The following is a 13811-nucleotide window of genomic DNA, read 5'->3' on the forward strand; positions in this document are numbered from 1 at the left end:
TTGTGAACAAACACACACATACATACAGTGCACAACCATAAGAAAATAGACAACCATAATGTCTGACAGAAGGATATTGACCTACAGTATGTATACATTTTATACAGTTCACTTTTTCCATCATTTTAATATAATAACACTAACCGTTAGGTCTTGCAATGCACATATTAGCAGATTTTACAAATCCTGAATGTTCTAGACATAATTACGTATATTTTCCAAGCAGCAGCGGTATGGGCGGCCATCTTGCCTGCGTTTTTGAGTCAAGCTTGATTTTAAAGTGCTGCTGTTATCATGTTCCTGTGTTGTTGTGTCCTTTATGATAGTTAAGTGCTTTAGTGATCATTACAAAAATATAGATTTCAGGGGCAACATAATGGGGACATCAATGTTATGCTCTGCTCTTCTCTACTCATGGGCAAAACAGTCACAAAATGAATGTTATTGCTCCTCTTAAAGCTATTTTTGCATTGACTGGGGTTGGTCGATCGAATTGCAGCTTGCATCCCAAAGTGCAGTTTTGTTTCTGAATACTCTGGGGTGCCTTAGGTCGAAATACCCTTTTCAGATTTCCCCAGTGACAGATGTGGGATTGTTGAACCTCAGTTACATACATTAATATCTGAGAGAATCATAGTAAGACAATGACGTTTGACAATAACACAACAAATCTCAATATTGGCCTGTGAGACAGTGACACAGTCCCGTCACATGCGTTCATATGTATCAACAATAGACTTAAAGTAATTACTAAACGATTAGCGACATTGTGCTCCTTTCACTGTATCCCTTCCACACCAGAGAAAGAGTTGAATAAAGAGAGAGTGAGTGAGATCGAGAGAGAGAGTGTGAGTGAGTGAGAGAGTGTGAGTGAGTGAGAGAGTGTGAGAGAGTGTGAGTGAGTGAGAGAGTGTGAGTGAGTGAGAGAGTGTGAGAGAGAGAGAGAGAGAGTGTGTGAGTGTGTGAGTGTGAGTGAGTGAGTGAGTGAGTGAGTGAGTGAGTGAGTGAGTGAGTGAGTGAGTGAGTGAGTGAGTGAGTGAGTGAGTGAGTGAGTGAGAGAGAGAGAGAGAGAGAGAGAGAGAGAGAGAGAGAGAGAGAGAGAGAGAGAGAGAGAGAGAGAGAGAGAGAGAGAGAGAGAGAGAGAGAGAGAGAGAGAGAGAGAGAGAGAGAGAGAGAGGAGACACACGCACACACAAACACGCTGACACACAGATGATAACCAACCCCTTTTCGAGCTCCAAGTGATGGCGTATCAGCTTTAGGAACTGCCACATGAAGCAACATGAATAAAAGTGAAGCAACATGAATAAAAATGAAGCAACATGAATCAAAGTCTAACCAACATCCTTGGTTTGCATTTCTCATAATCTGGGGTTGAAATATATGTCCCTGTATGTGGCAACAGGGCCATTTTTGAATCTACAAATCTACAAATTCCACAGAACATACAGTAGGCTACCTTTGAGAAAAATAATGCTCCCTATCTTCCCATTATTTAGGATACTGATAATGTAACAATGCTTACTGTACACAAAATAGAGTCCAATGATGAAATAGAATTTACATGAAGCGATAGCAGAATGAATAAGAACATATCCGACCAACATTGTGGAAAAATGGATCAGTCACTTCCATGATGAAGTCCTCTCTTCTACAGTATAAAGTGGCATCTGGGTCACAGCGTGTCAGCATTTCTGCTTATAATGACAAGTCGAGTTAATTCAAGTTCAATCAGGTCAATTTTCCTCATTTAGGGATTAAGTCCAAAAATAGATTAAATAAATGCAGTAAACACATGGAGAAACACAGCAAAGAGCTTCCCATCAAGCTATTGAGGAGTTTTTACATGACTGCGGCATATGATAGGATACAGGGACCGACAAGACAACAACACAGACAGACCTTATACAGTAGCCGTACATAATGAGTTAGCGTTGCACCCCGTCTATTACATTTTTGATTGGACGGTGAAGAGCGTTGATGTCCAATGGGTTTGCAAAACGGCCGATTCAACGTCATGTGACTTCAGCGAAGGTGATGTGATTCTAAAAGGAGGAAAGAAAGAAAACAATTACGTGAGACAAGTTACACAAAAAGTATTTATTTTATTTATCTCAGAAGAAATGAAAGCTTTTGAAATGAGGCAGGGTTAAGTAAGTCGTTAAGAAGCTGAACGACATTTGCTCTAGATTCTAGTTGCTCTAGATTCTAGTTGCTCTATTCTAGTTGCTCTAGATTCTAGTTGCTCTATTCTAGTTTCTCTATTCTATTTGCTCTAGATTCTAGTTGTTCTAGATTCTAGTTGCTCTATTCTAGTACTATCAAGCCCATGTTTTCCCCCATGCGGATATGGGAAACAACATGTCCGTTTATTTCCTGGTTCTTTCATAAAACTTTAATGCATTATGATAGATACTGCGTCTGCTGCTTTCATCAATGAAGACTAGGGATGCTGTACTGTATGCCTATGAGCAGGGAGGGAGTCATCTTCAGGCAGCTTTTCTCAAAACTGCTCTGGCAGTAAAGCAAGGGAGAGGGGGATTCCGAGTGTATTTGGCACTTCAAGATTAATGTGAGAGCCTTAGAACGACCCATACTAACGCAAGAGGGTGGGATGGCGGGGAGTGGGGGGGGCATGCAGCAACGGGGGGGGGGGGGGGGGGGGAGCTGTGGGTGAATAGGGGGGTGCAGGGATGTACTGTAGCTAGGTGCTACCTTGATAATGTGGTTCAACTGCCATATAACCCCTGTCCGCTCCTGCCCAGATCTGAAACCAACCAAACGAGCCCGTGTCAGATGCAGTGGTCTCATTTTAAGCAAACTACAACTGGTAGAGGCTTCATATGGCATTCATAAAGTCTTCATAAGCACCTTATAGAAGTTTTATGAAGGGTTCATTATGCCTTAAAAGTTGTGGTTTGTTTAAAATGGGACTGATGCAGTTATTTGTCAGTGTTGCTGGGTAAAGAGATGGTGGAAGAGTTACCCCACCACAGTCTGACTGCTGTAGTAGAACAGGCTGCTAATACGTCACATCACATTATCCATAGCGCTACTCACTAGCTAGTCACTAGAATTTGCAGATGTTATTTTTTTCCAAATAGGTTTCTTTAGCATACATTTGTGCATGCTGAGTTTGTTGTCAGATGTCTTGGGGCTATGTTTAGAACAGGTCATTTTCCTGCTGAGGGTGTCATTGGCAATGATAAAACATTGCTAGCCTTTTTTATGGCATAACAAATTGAAGATGTGGATTCAATCAACACCCATAAACAGTGTTAATGTTGACTTCTGTGTGTTAAGTCTTCAAGTACAATAACCTGCTGATTGAATATACACTACATGGCCAAAAGTATGTGGACAAAACTTCTAATTAGTGGATTCAACTATTTCAGCCACACCCGTTGCTAACAGGTGTTTAAAATTGAGCACACAGCCATGCAATCTCCATAGAAACATCGGCAGTAGAATGGCCCATACTTTCAACGTGGCAACGTCATAGGATTCCACCTTTCCAACAAGTCAGTTCGTCAAATTTCTGCCCTGCTAGAGCTGCCTTGGTCAACTGTAAGTGCTGTTATTGTGAAGTGGAAACATCTATGAGAACAACGGCTCCGATGGACGAATCTGGGTTTGGCGGAAGCCAGTAGAACGCAACTTGCCCGAATGAATAGTGCCAACTGTAAAGTTTTGTGGAGGAGAAATATGGGTCTGTTTTTCATGGTTCCGCCTAGGATCCTTAGTTCCAGTGCAGGGAAATCGTAACAGCATACAATAACAAAGCTACAACAATGACATTCTAGACAATTCTGTGCTTCCAACTTTGTGGCAACAGATTGTGGAAGGCACAAAGCAAGGTTCATACAGAAATTATTTGTCGAGATCAGTGTGGAAGAACTTGACTGGCCTATACAGAGCCCTGACCTCAACCCCATCAAACAACTTTGAGATGAATTGGAAAGCCGACTGCGAGCCAGGCCTAATCACCCAACAATAGTGCCCGACCTCACTAACGCTCGTGGCTGAATGGAAGCAAGTTCCCGCAGCAATGTTCCAACATCTAGTGGAAAGCCTTCCCAGAAGAGTGGAGGCTGTTATAGCAGCATTATTTTGTAATGAGATGTTAAATGAGCAGGTCTCCACATACTTTTGGCCGTGTAGTTTATATCAACAGAAACTCATCAGAAAGGAAAAGAGAAAGAAGGAAAAGAAAGCACTTCAACCAGGAGTTGCCAAATACTATGGACACTGAATAGTCAAATTCATCTTGGCCTGATTGGAATCTCCTTTGGCCCATTGGCTGCCTGTCTAACAGGCCCAGTTGGTCAGATGGTCAGGTTGTCTGTCTGTGTAGTGTCTGCGTCCCAAATGGCCAACTATTTTCTACATAGAGCACTACTTTTGAACAGACTTTTGACCAAGTAGTGCACTAGAAAAATAATAGGGTGCCATTTGGGATGCAGCCAATGTGTTCCAGAGAGTTGGCAGGCAGGCTTGGAGCCCTCACACAAATGGGTGCATACGTTTATTGCCTTGTGTTCTGCAGGTGCTCGAAGTGCCCAAAGCGGCCTCTGATCCAGCGAAAGAACCCCAGAATGCGCTCTTTGAACGATTGAGGAGGCTCATCCTCATCGTCTGTCTCCTACAGGAGTTTAGTGGTATGGATATGCATAGAATGTTTAAGTTACACTGAGTGTACAAAACATTAGGAACACCGCTTTTTCCATGACAGACTGATCAGGTGAAAGCTATGATTCCTTATTAAATCCACTTCAATCAGTGTAGATGAAGGGGAGGAGACAGGTTAAAGAAGGATTTGTAAGCCTTGAGACAATTGAGACATGGATTGTGCATGTGTGCCATGGACAAGACAAAATATTTAAGTGCCTTTGAACGGGGTATGGTTGTCGAGTATTCTTAAAATCCACTCCACACAACTTAATTGTCAGTAGCCTAATCAATGACATGTTTACATAAACCAGTCTGTTAATAATTCAAATGGACAGCTAGTATGACCCATATCACTGATTTCAAAATGTTATCTAATAATAACCTTGTTAAGAGTTTAATAGTATAGCAATCCTAGAGTATATTCATAGCGTACATAGGGTGAAGGGTAGTGGTACTCAACTCTTACCCTACGAGCCTGCTGGTTGTCTGTTCTACCTGATAACACCCACCCATTGTCCCAGGTCTAAATCAGTCCCTGATTAGAGAGTGAAGAAATGTAGTGGAACTGGCTTCAAGGTCCAGAGTTGAGTTTGAGGGGTGTAGGGGATAGGGTATGCCCACAGAGTGTAGGGCAGGGATGGGCAACTCCAGTCCTCGGTGGCCTGATTGGTGTCACACTTTTTGCCCCAGCCCCAGCTAACAAACCTTACTCCAATAATCAACACATTTTCAGTTTAGAATGCAATTAGTTGAATCAGCTGTGTTTGCTAAGGATGGGGAAAAGTGTGACACCAATCAGCCCCACGAGGCCTGGAGTTGCCCATCCCTGGTGTAGGGTGTAGTAGGGAATAGTGTATTGGTCATGGGGTTGAGTACCTGCGAGGCGATGTACTTCTCCAGTGGGCTCTCCACTCTGGACATGTTCATCATGGGAGCATTAGGCATGTTGTCCTGCGGGGGGTCTTCACTGAGCAACAGCTTGCCTTTGAAGTTATGCACCACACACACCACCTAGAACACACACAGCAGGGGGAGACAGGAGTCACACGCACGCACGCGCACGTACGCACGCACACACACACACACACACACAGAGGGTGGAAGGGAGATTCAAAAGTCTCTATCAACATAACCATTCTCACACAGACAGGAGAGGAGACCTACATATAGAATCATATAGGATTCTGCCCTCCATGATTCCTTAATGAGACGTTTCAATCTGCAATGGCTTGAAGCCAGAAGAAATTGCTGTAAAAATGTGTGAGCACATGCATGTGCACTCATGCCCAATATGTGTGTATGCGTGTCTGATGTGTGAGATTTGGCCTCTTTAAGCTTGATATGCATGCCTATCCTGAAGCGAGTTAGCTCTCACAATGGATGGTGTATGACACACTCCAGTAAAGGCCAAAACCAGGCTTTAAGCTTCAAAATGAGGTGATCAATCTTACAGTTGGCGTTAACAAAACTGTGTGTGTGTGTGTGTGTGTGTGTGGTGTGGTGTGGTGTGGTGTGGTGTGGTGTGGTGTGGTGTGGTGTGGTGTGTGTGTGTGTGTGTGTCATTCCCTCCCGTTCTCATTCTTCTATACTGGATGCGTTTCGCCCTGCGGTGATAGGGGGAGAATAGAATACATATCTGAGCCCTTTGTTGCTCTAAATTAGTTGCTTTCTTTCCTTTCTCCTCTTTCGTTTCCCCAAGCCAAGCCATTCCTTTATGCAACACACCATTCCAAAGCCTTTCAAAAGCCTAAAGCTTATTGCTCCCAATAAATGATCTAGCTCCTACTGAGCAGGAAGGTATTGATAATTGGTACAATAAAAAGCACAAAGCAAAGAGTCGGGTAATGTATACTATTTTTTTGGGACCATTTATTCATCAATAACAATAGTTTTTGTTGGACGGCGTTGACTGTGATAGTAGTGGTATTAGAGTGAATGGAGGGATCTAATGTGTTTGGCTCGCACCAAGTTTGATCAATTAGAATCATTTAGGAAAGGTGGTACTTTATAGCATTGAACAGTGAGCACTAATATCGCTCAACAGTCTGGTAGGTTCAGCTTTAATGAAGAGGTCTTTCTTTAGAGTAAACAGCATACTCTCCTAGTGCTAGAGAGAGAGCGAGAGATAGAAAGAGAGAGAGCGAGAGATAGAAAGAGAGAGAGCGAGAGAGGCGGCGAGAAGAGGAGGAGAGGCGGTTTGATCTTATTTCTCTGGATCCCCTATCTCTTTCATCCGCTGACATGCCTTATCTGAGCGGAGCGCTGATTACTGGAACTCTCAAACGCGTGTCTCACAGTCACATGCATGCAGCACAGACCGTGCACAGAGAGTGTTAGAAACAACACACCTGCACATACAGTGCCTTCGGAAAGTATTCCGACCCCTGGACTTTTTCCTCAATTTCTTACGTTACAGCCTTATTCTAAAATGGATTTTTTTTAAACATCTCAACATTCTACATATAAGGTCCCACAGTTGACAGTGCATGTCAGAGCAAAAATCAAGCTATGAGGTCGCATTGTGTTGAGGCACAGATCAGGGGAAGGGTACCAAAAAAAGTCTGCAGCATTGAAGGTCCCCAAGAACACAGTGGCCTCCATCGTTCTTAAATGGAAGAAGTTTGGAACCACTAAGAATCTTTCTAGAGCTGGCCGCCCGGCCAAACTGAGCAATTAGGGGAGAAGGACCTTGGTCAGGGAGGTGACCAAGAACCCGATGGTCACTCTGACAGAGCTCTAGAGTTCCTCTGTGGAGATAGGAGAACCTTCCAGAAGGACAACCATCTCTGAAGCACTCCACCAATCAGGCTTTTATTGTAGAGTGGCCAGACGGAAGCCACTCCTCAGTAAAAGGCACATGACAGCCCGCTTGGAGTTTGCCAAAAGGCACCTAAAGACTCTCAGACCATGAGAAACAAGATTGTCTTTTGTGATGAAACCAAGATTGAATTCTTTGGCCTGAATGCCATGCGTCACGTCTGGAGGAAACCATTCCTACGGTGAAGCATGGTGGTGGCAGCAGCATCATGCTGTGGGGATGTTTTTAAGCGGCAGGGACTGGGAGGCTAGTCAGGATCGAGGCAAAGATGAACAGAGCAAAGCACAGAGAGACCCTTATTTAACACCTGCTCCAGAGCACTAAGGTCTTCAGACTGGGGCAAAGGTTCACTTTCAAACAGGACAAGCATAAAAGCAAATATACTGTTAAAAAAATATAGGGAACACTTAATCAACACAATGTAACTCCAAGTCAATCGCACTTCTGTGAAATCAAACTGTCCACTTAGGAAGCAACACTGATTGACAATAAATGTCACATGCTGTTGTGCAAATGGAATAGACAACAGGTGGAAATTATAGGCAAAAAGCAAGACACCCCCAATAAAGGAGTGGTTCGGCAGGTGGTGACCACAGACCACTTCTCAGTTCCTATGCTTCCTGGCTGATGTTTTGGTCACTTTTGAATGCTGGCGGTGCTTTCACTCTAGTGGTAGCATGAGACAGAGTCTACAACCCACACAAGTGGCTCAGGTAGTGCAGCTCATCCAGGATGGCACATCAATACGAGCTGTGGCCAGAAGGTTTGCTGTGTCTGTCAGCGTAGTGTCCAGAGGATGGAGGCGCTACCAGGAGACAGGCCAGTACATCAGGAGACGTGGAGGAGGCCGTAGGAGGGCAACAACCCAGCAGCAGGACCGCTACCTCCGCCTTTGTGCAAGGAGGAGCAGGAGGAGCACTGCCAGAGCCCTGCAAAATGGCCTCCAGCAGGCCACAAATGTGCATGTGTCTGCTCAAACGGTCAGAAACAGACTCCATGAGGGTGGTATGAGGGCCCGACGTCCACAGGTGGGGGTTGTGCTTACAGCCTCACCCCGTGCAGGACGTTTGGCATTTGCCAGAGAACACCAAGATTGGCAAATTCGCCACTGGCGCACTGTGCTCTTCACAGATGAAAGCAGGTTCACACTGAGCACATGTGACAGACGTGACAGAGTCTGGAGACGCCGTGGAGAACGTTCTGCTGCCTGCAACATCCTCCAGCATGACCGGTTTGGCGGTGGGTCAGTCATGGTGTGGGGTGGCATTTCTTTGGGGGGCCGCACAGCCCTCCATGTGCTCGCCAGAGGTAGCCTGACTGCCATTAGGTACCGAGATGAGATCCTCAGACCCCTTGTGAGACCATATGCTGGTGCGGTTGGCCCTGGGTTCCTCCTAATGCAAGACAATGCTAGACCTCATGTGGCTGGAGTCAGCAGTTCCTGCAAGAGGAAGGCATTGATTCTATGGACTGGCCCGCCCGTTCCCCAGACCTGAATCCAATTGAGCACATCTGGGACATCATGTCTCGCTCCATCCACCAACGCCACGTTGCACCACAGACTGTCCAGGAGTTGGCGGATGCTTTAGTCCAGGTCTGGGAGGAGATCCCTCAGGAGACCATCCGCCACCTCATCAGGAGCATGCCCAGGCGTTGTAGGGAGGTCATACAGGCACATGGAGGCCACACACACTACTGAGCCTCATTTTGACTTGTTTTAAGGACATTACATCAAAGTTGGATCAGCCTGTAGTATGGTTTTCCACTTTAATTTCGAGTGTGACTCCAAATCCAGACCTCCACGGGTTGATAAATTGGATTTCCATTGATTATTTTTGTGTGATTTTGTTGTCAGCACATTCAACTATGTAAAGAAAAAAGTATTTCATAAGATTATTTCTTTCATTCAGATCTAGGATGTGTTGTTTAAGTGTTCCCTTTATTTTTTTGAGCAGTGTATAAAACGACATGTACATATAAAAGCATACGAAGAAGATCTGAACTTAAGCAGAATAACAGAGGAATGTTATGACCATGGCAGGATCTTATAGAGTTTAACTTAAAGGAATGGGAGCGATATGGGAATGGTGTGGCTGCTAATATCCACATTATGTTTCTCCTTTTCTGGGTACAGTACAGATATAGATAGTAAGGCCAATGACTGGTCCAGACATCTGGGATCCCTAGGGAGATGTGTTCACACTTCAACCCCAGCCTCATGGGCCTCCATTGGACTACCGAGCCAGAAACAGACCCATGGCCCAGTCACCTCCAGAGTGGACCAGGAGAACTAGGTGAAGGGAAGATTGCGACAAATGTTCAGTGACAGCAGAAGTACAAACACACAACCACTGTCATTACTGTTCACTGTAAAATCCTTTGTGAGTGTTTGTGCATAAGCGTGCACATGCCTGCACGCATGTCTATATCTCAATTATGCCTCTGCAATCCTTTATCATCCTCGCCACATTTCAATCTGCGTTAAGCCAACTCCTATTTGAGATCATTGCTCCACTTCACTCCATGCTTGGCTTCCCTCTCTGGCCATGATGGATTGCCAGTGCCCAGTGGGGGAACGTTACTATGTGAAAGGGAAAGTCCATTTCTATGTGGAGCAGCAGTACAGAGGAACTGCAGTGCAGCACAATGGGCTTTGCAGCGGTTCCAGCTCCAGTGGATCAGGGAAAGGCTCTTAGACTCCATAGGAGGGCCCTTGGCGAGGAGGGACAGGTGGGAGAGGACCAGAGGAATTAAGTGGGGCAACTGCCAGTTTGCAGGGTTGGTCAAATCAAATCAAATGTTATTGGTCGCATACACATATTTAGCAGATGTTATTGTGGGTGTAGCAAAATGCTTGTGTTTCTAGCTCCATCAGGGCAGTAATATCTAACAATACACAACAATACACACAAATCTAAAAGTAAAAGAATGAGAAATATATAAATATTAGGACGAGCAATGTCGGAGTATGGAGTATATATATATATATATATGTATGCGGTTAACTCTCCTTAGACGATAACCAATGGAAACCTTAGAAGTAGAAGGATATACATACAGTACGAGTCAAAAGTTTGTGGGAACCACACATGCGGAGATCATCCGTTCACCTACTCGGCGTCTCACAAAAATCTCACATTTTGACTCATCAGACCAAAGGGCAGATTTCCACCAGTCTAATGTCCATTGCTCGTGTTTCAAGCAAGTCTCTTATTATTATTGGTGTCCTTTAATATCTTCTGTATACCACCCCTCCCTTGTCACAACACAACTGACTCAAAGGCATTAAGAAAGAAAGAAATTGCACAAATTAACTTTTAACTGTTTAACTGTTAATTGAAATGGATTCCAGGTGACTACCTCATGAAGCTTTTTTATTTATTTTTATTTTATTTCACCTTTATTTAATCAGGTAGGCAAGTTGAGAACAAGTTCTCATTTACAACTGCGACCTGGCCAAGATAAAGCAAAGCAGTTCGACACATAACAACACAGAGTTACACATGGAGTAAAACAAACATACAGTCAATAATACAGTAGAAAATAAGTCTATATACAATGTGAGCCAATGAGGTGAGATAAGGGAGGTAAAGGCAATAAATAGGCCGTGGTGGCGAAGTAAATACAATATAGCAATTAAAACAATGGAATGGTAGATTTGACAGTAGATGAGTGTTTAAAGTAGAAATACTGGGGCGCAAAGGAGCAAAATAAATAAATAAATAAATAAATACAGTAGGGGAAGAGGTAGTTGTTTGGACTATTTATAGATGGGCTATGTACAGGTGCAGTGATCTGTGAGCTGCTATAACAGCTGGTGCTTAAAGCTAGTGGGGGAGATAAGTGTTTCCAGTTTCAGAGATTTTTGTAGTTCGTTCCAGTCATTGGCAGCAGAGAACTGGAAGGAGAGGCGGCCAAAGGAGGAATTGGCTTTGGGGGTGACAAGTGAGATATACCTGCTGGAACGCGTGCTATGGGTGGGTGCAGCTATGGTGACCAGTGAGCAGAGATAAGGCGGGACTTTACCTAGCAGGGTCTTGTAGATGACCTGGAGCCAGTGGGTTTGGCGACGAGTTTGAAGCGAGGGTCAGCCAACGAGAGGGTACAGGTCGCAGTGGTAGGTAGTATATGGGGCTTTGGTGACAAAACGGATGGCACTGTGATAGACTGCATCCAATTTGTTGAGTAGGGTGTTGGAGGCTATTTTGTAAATGAGATCGCCAAAGTCGAGGATTGGTAAGATGGTCAGTTTTACGAGGGTATGTTTGGCAGCATGAGTGAAGGATGCTTTGTTGCGAAATAGGAAGCCAATTCTAGATTTAACTTTGGATTGGAGAAGTTTTATGTGAGTCTGGAAGGAGAGTTTACAGTCTAACCAGACACCTAGCTATTTGTAGTTGTCCACATACTCTAAGTCAGAACCGTCCAGAGTAGTGATGCTGGACGGGCGGGCAGGTGCATGCAGCGATCGGTTGAAGAGCATGCATTTAGTTTTACTATTTAAGAGCAGTTGGAGGCCACGGAAGGAGAGTTGTATGGCATTGAAGCTCGTCTGGAGGGTTGTTAACACAGTGTCCAAAGAAGGGCCAGAAGTATACAAAATGGTGTCGTCTGCGTAGAGGTGGATCAGAGACTCACCAGCAGCAAGAGCGACATCATTGATATATACAGAGAAGAGAGTCGGCCCAAGAATTGAACCCTGTGGCACCCCCATAGAGACTGCCAGAAGCCCGGACAACAGGCCCTCAGATTTGACACACTGAACTCTGTCGGAGAAGTAGTTGGTGAACCTGTCGAGGCAATCATTTGAGAAACCAAGTCTGTTGAGTCTGCCGATGAGGATGTGGTGATTGACAGAGTCAAAAGCCTTGGCCAGGTCAATGAATACGGCTGCACAGTACTGTTTCTTATCGATGCGGTTAAGATATTGTTTAGGACCTTGAGCGTGGCTGAGGTGCACCCATGACCAGCTCTGAAACCGGATTGCATAGCGGAGAAGGTACGGTGGGATTTGAAATGGTCGGTGATCTGTTTGGTAACTTGGCTTTCGAAGACCTTAGAAAGGCAGGGTAGGATAGATATAGGTCTGTAGCAGTTTGGGTCAAGAGTGTCCCCCCCTTTGAAGAGGGGGATGACCGCAGCTGCTTTCCAATCTTTTGGAATCTCAGTCGACACGAAAGAGAGGTTGAACAGGCTAGTAATAGGGGTTGCAACAATTTTGGCAGATCATTTTAGAAAGAAAGGGTCCAGATTGTCTAGCCCGGCTGATTTGTGGGGGTCCAGAAATGGGGAAGGCTTGGGTGAGTTGCTGTGGGGGGTGCAGTGCTGTTGACCGGGGTAGGGGTGGCCAGGTGGAAAGCATGGCCAGCTGTAGAAAAATGCTTATTGAAATTCTTAATTATAGTGGATTTATCGGTGGTGACAGAGTTTCCTATCCTCAGTGCAGTGGGCAGCTGGGAGGAGGTGCTCTTATTCTCCATGGACTTTACAATGTCCCAGAACTTTTTTGAGTTTGTGTTGCAGGAAGCACATTTCTGCTTGAAAAAGCTAGCCTTGGCTTTTCTAACTGCCTGTGTATATTGGTTTCTAACTTCCCTAAAAAGTTGCATTTCTCGGGGGCTGTTCAATGCCAATGCAGAACGCCACAGGAGGTTTTTGTGTTGGTTAAGGGTAGTCAGGTCTGGAGAGAACCAAGGGCTATATCTGTTCTTGGTTCTAAATTTATTGAATGGGGCATGCTTATTTAAGATGGTGAGGAAGGCATTTAAAAAAAATAACCAGGCATCCTCTACTGACAGGATGAGGTCGATATCCTTCCAGGATACCCGGGCCAGGTCGATTAGAAAGGCCTGCTCGCTGAAGTGTTTCAGGGAGCGTTTGATAGTGATGAGTGGAGGTCGTTTGACCGCTGACCCATTACGGATGCAGGCAATGAGGCAGTGATCGCTGAGATCTTGGTTGAAAACAGCAGAGGTGTATTTAGAGGGCAAGTTGGTTAGGATGATATCTATGAGGGTGCCCGTGTTTACGGCATTGGGGTTGTACCTGGTAGGTTCATTGATAATTTGTGTGCGATTGAGGGCATCAAGCTTAGATTGTAGGATGGCCGGGGTGTTCAGTATGTCATAGTTTTGGTCACCTAGCAGCACGAGCTCTGAAGATAGAGGGGGGGGGGCAATCAGTTCACATATGGTATCCAGAGCACAGCTGGGGGCAGAGGGTGGTCTATAGCAGGCGACAACGGTGAGAGACTTGTTTTTAGAGAGGTGGATTTTTAAAAGTAGAAGTTCAAATTGTTTGGGTGCAGACCTGGGTAGTAGGA

At 44.8% G+C, this 13811-nt stretch overlaps 1 protein-coding gene across 5 annotated transcripts in view; it reads right to left on the reverse strand.

Moving 5' to 3' along the window:
- Window positions 1–1150: 1150 nt before the first annotated feature.
- Window positions 1151–13811, reverse strand: part of plppr5b (phospholipid phosphatase related 5b) — a 116719-nt gene continuing 104058 nt past the window's right edge. For 3 of the 5 annotated variants that reach the window (XM_029698416.1, XM_029698409.1, XM_029698425.1), the window contains 3 exons: window positions 5548–5682; window positions 2716–2767; window positions 1151–2045 (listed from right to left, as the gene is read on the reverse strand). In XM_029698416.1, the coding sequence (XP_029554276.1) occupies window positions 2026–2045; window positions 2716–2767; window positions 5548–5682 (207 nt within the window). In that variant the 3' untranslated portion in view covers window positions 1151–2025. The remainder of the gene's footprint in view (window positions 2046–2715; window positions 2768–5547; window positions 5683–13811) is intronic. The other 2 variants (XM_029698434.1, XM_029698441.1) reach the window with 1 other exon arrangement.

Source organism: Salmo trutta, chromosome 2 (genome assembly GCF_901001165.1).
Source record: "Salmo trutta chromosome 2, fSalTru1.1, whole genome shotgun sequence".
Taxonomy (NCBI): Eukaryota; Metazoa; Chordata; class Actinopteri; order Salmoniformes; family Salmonidae; genus Salmo; species Salmo trutta.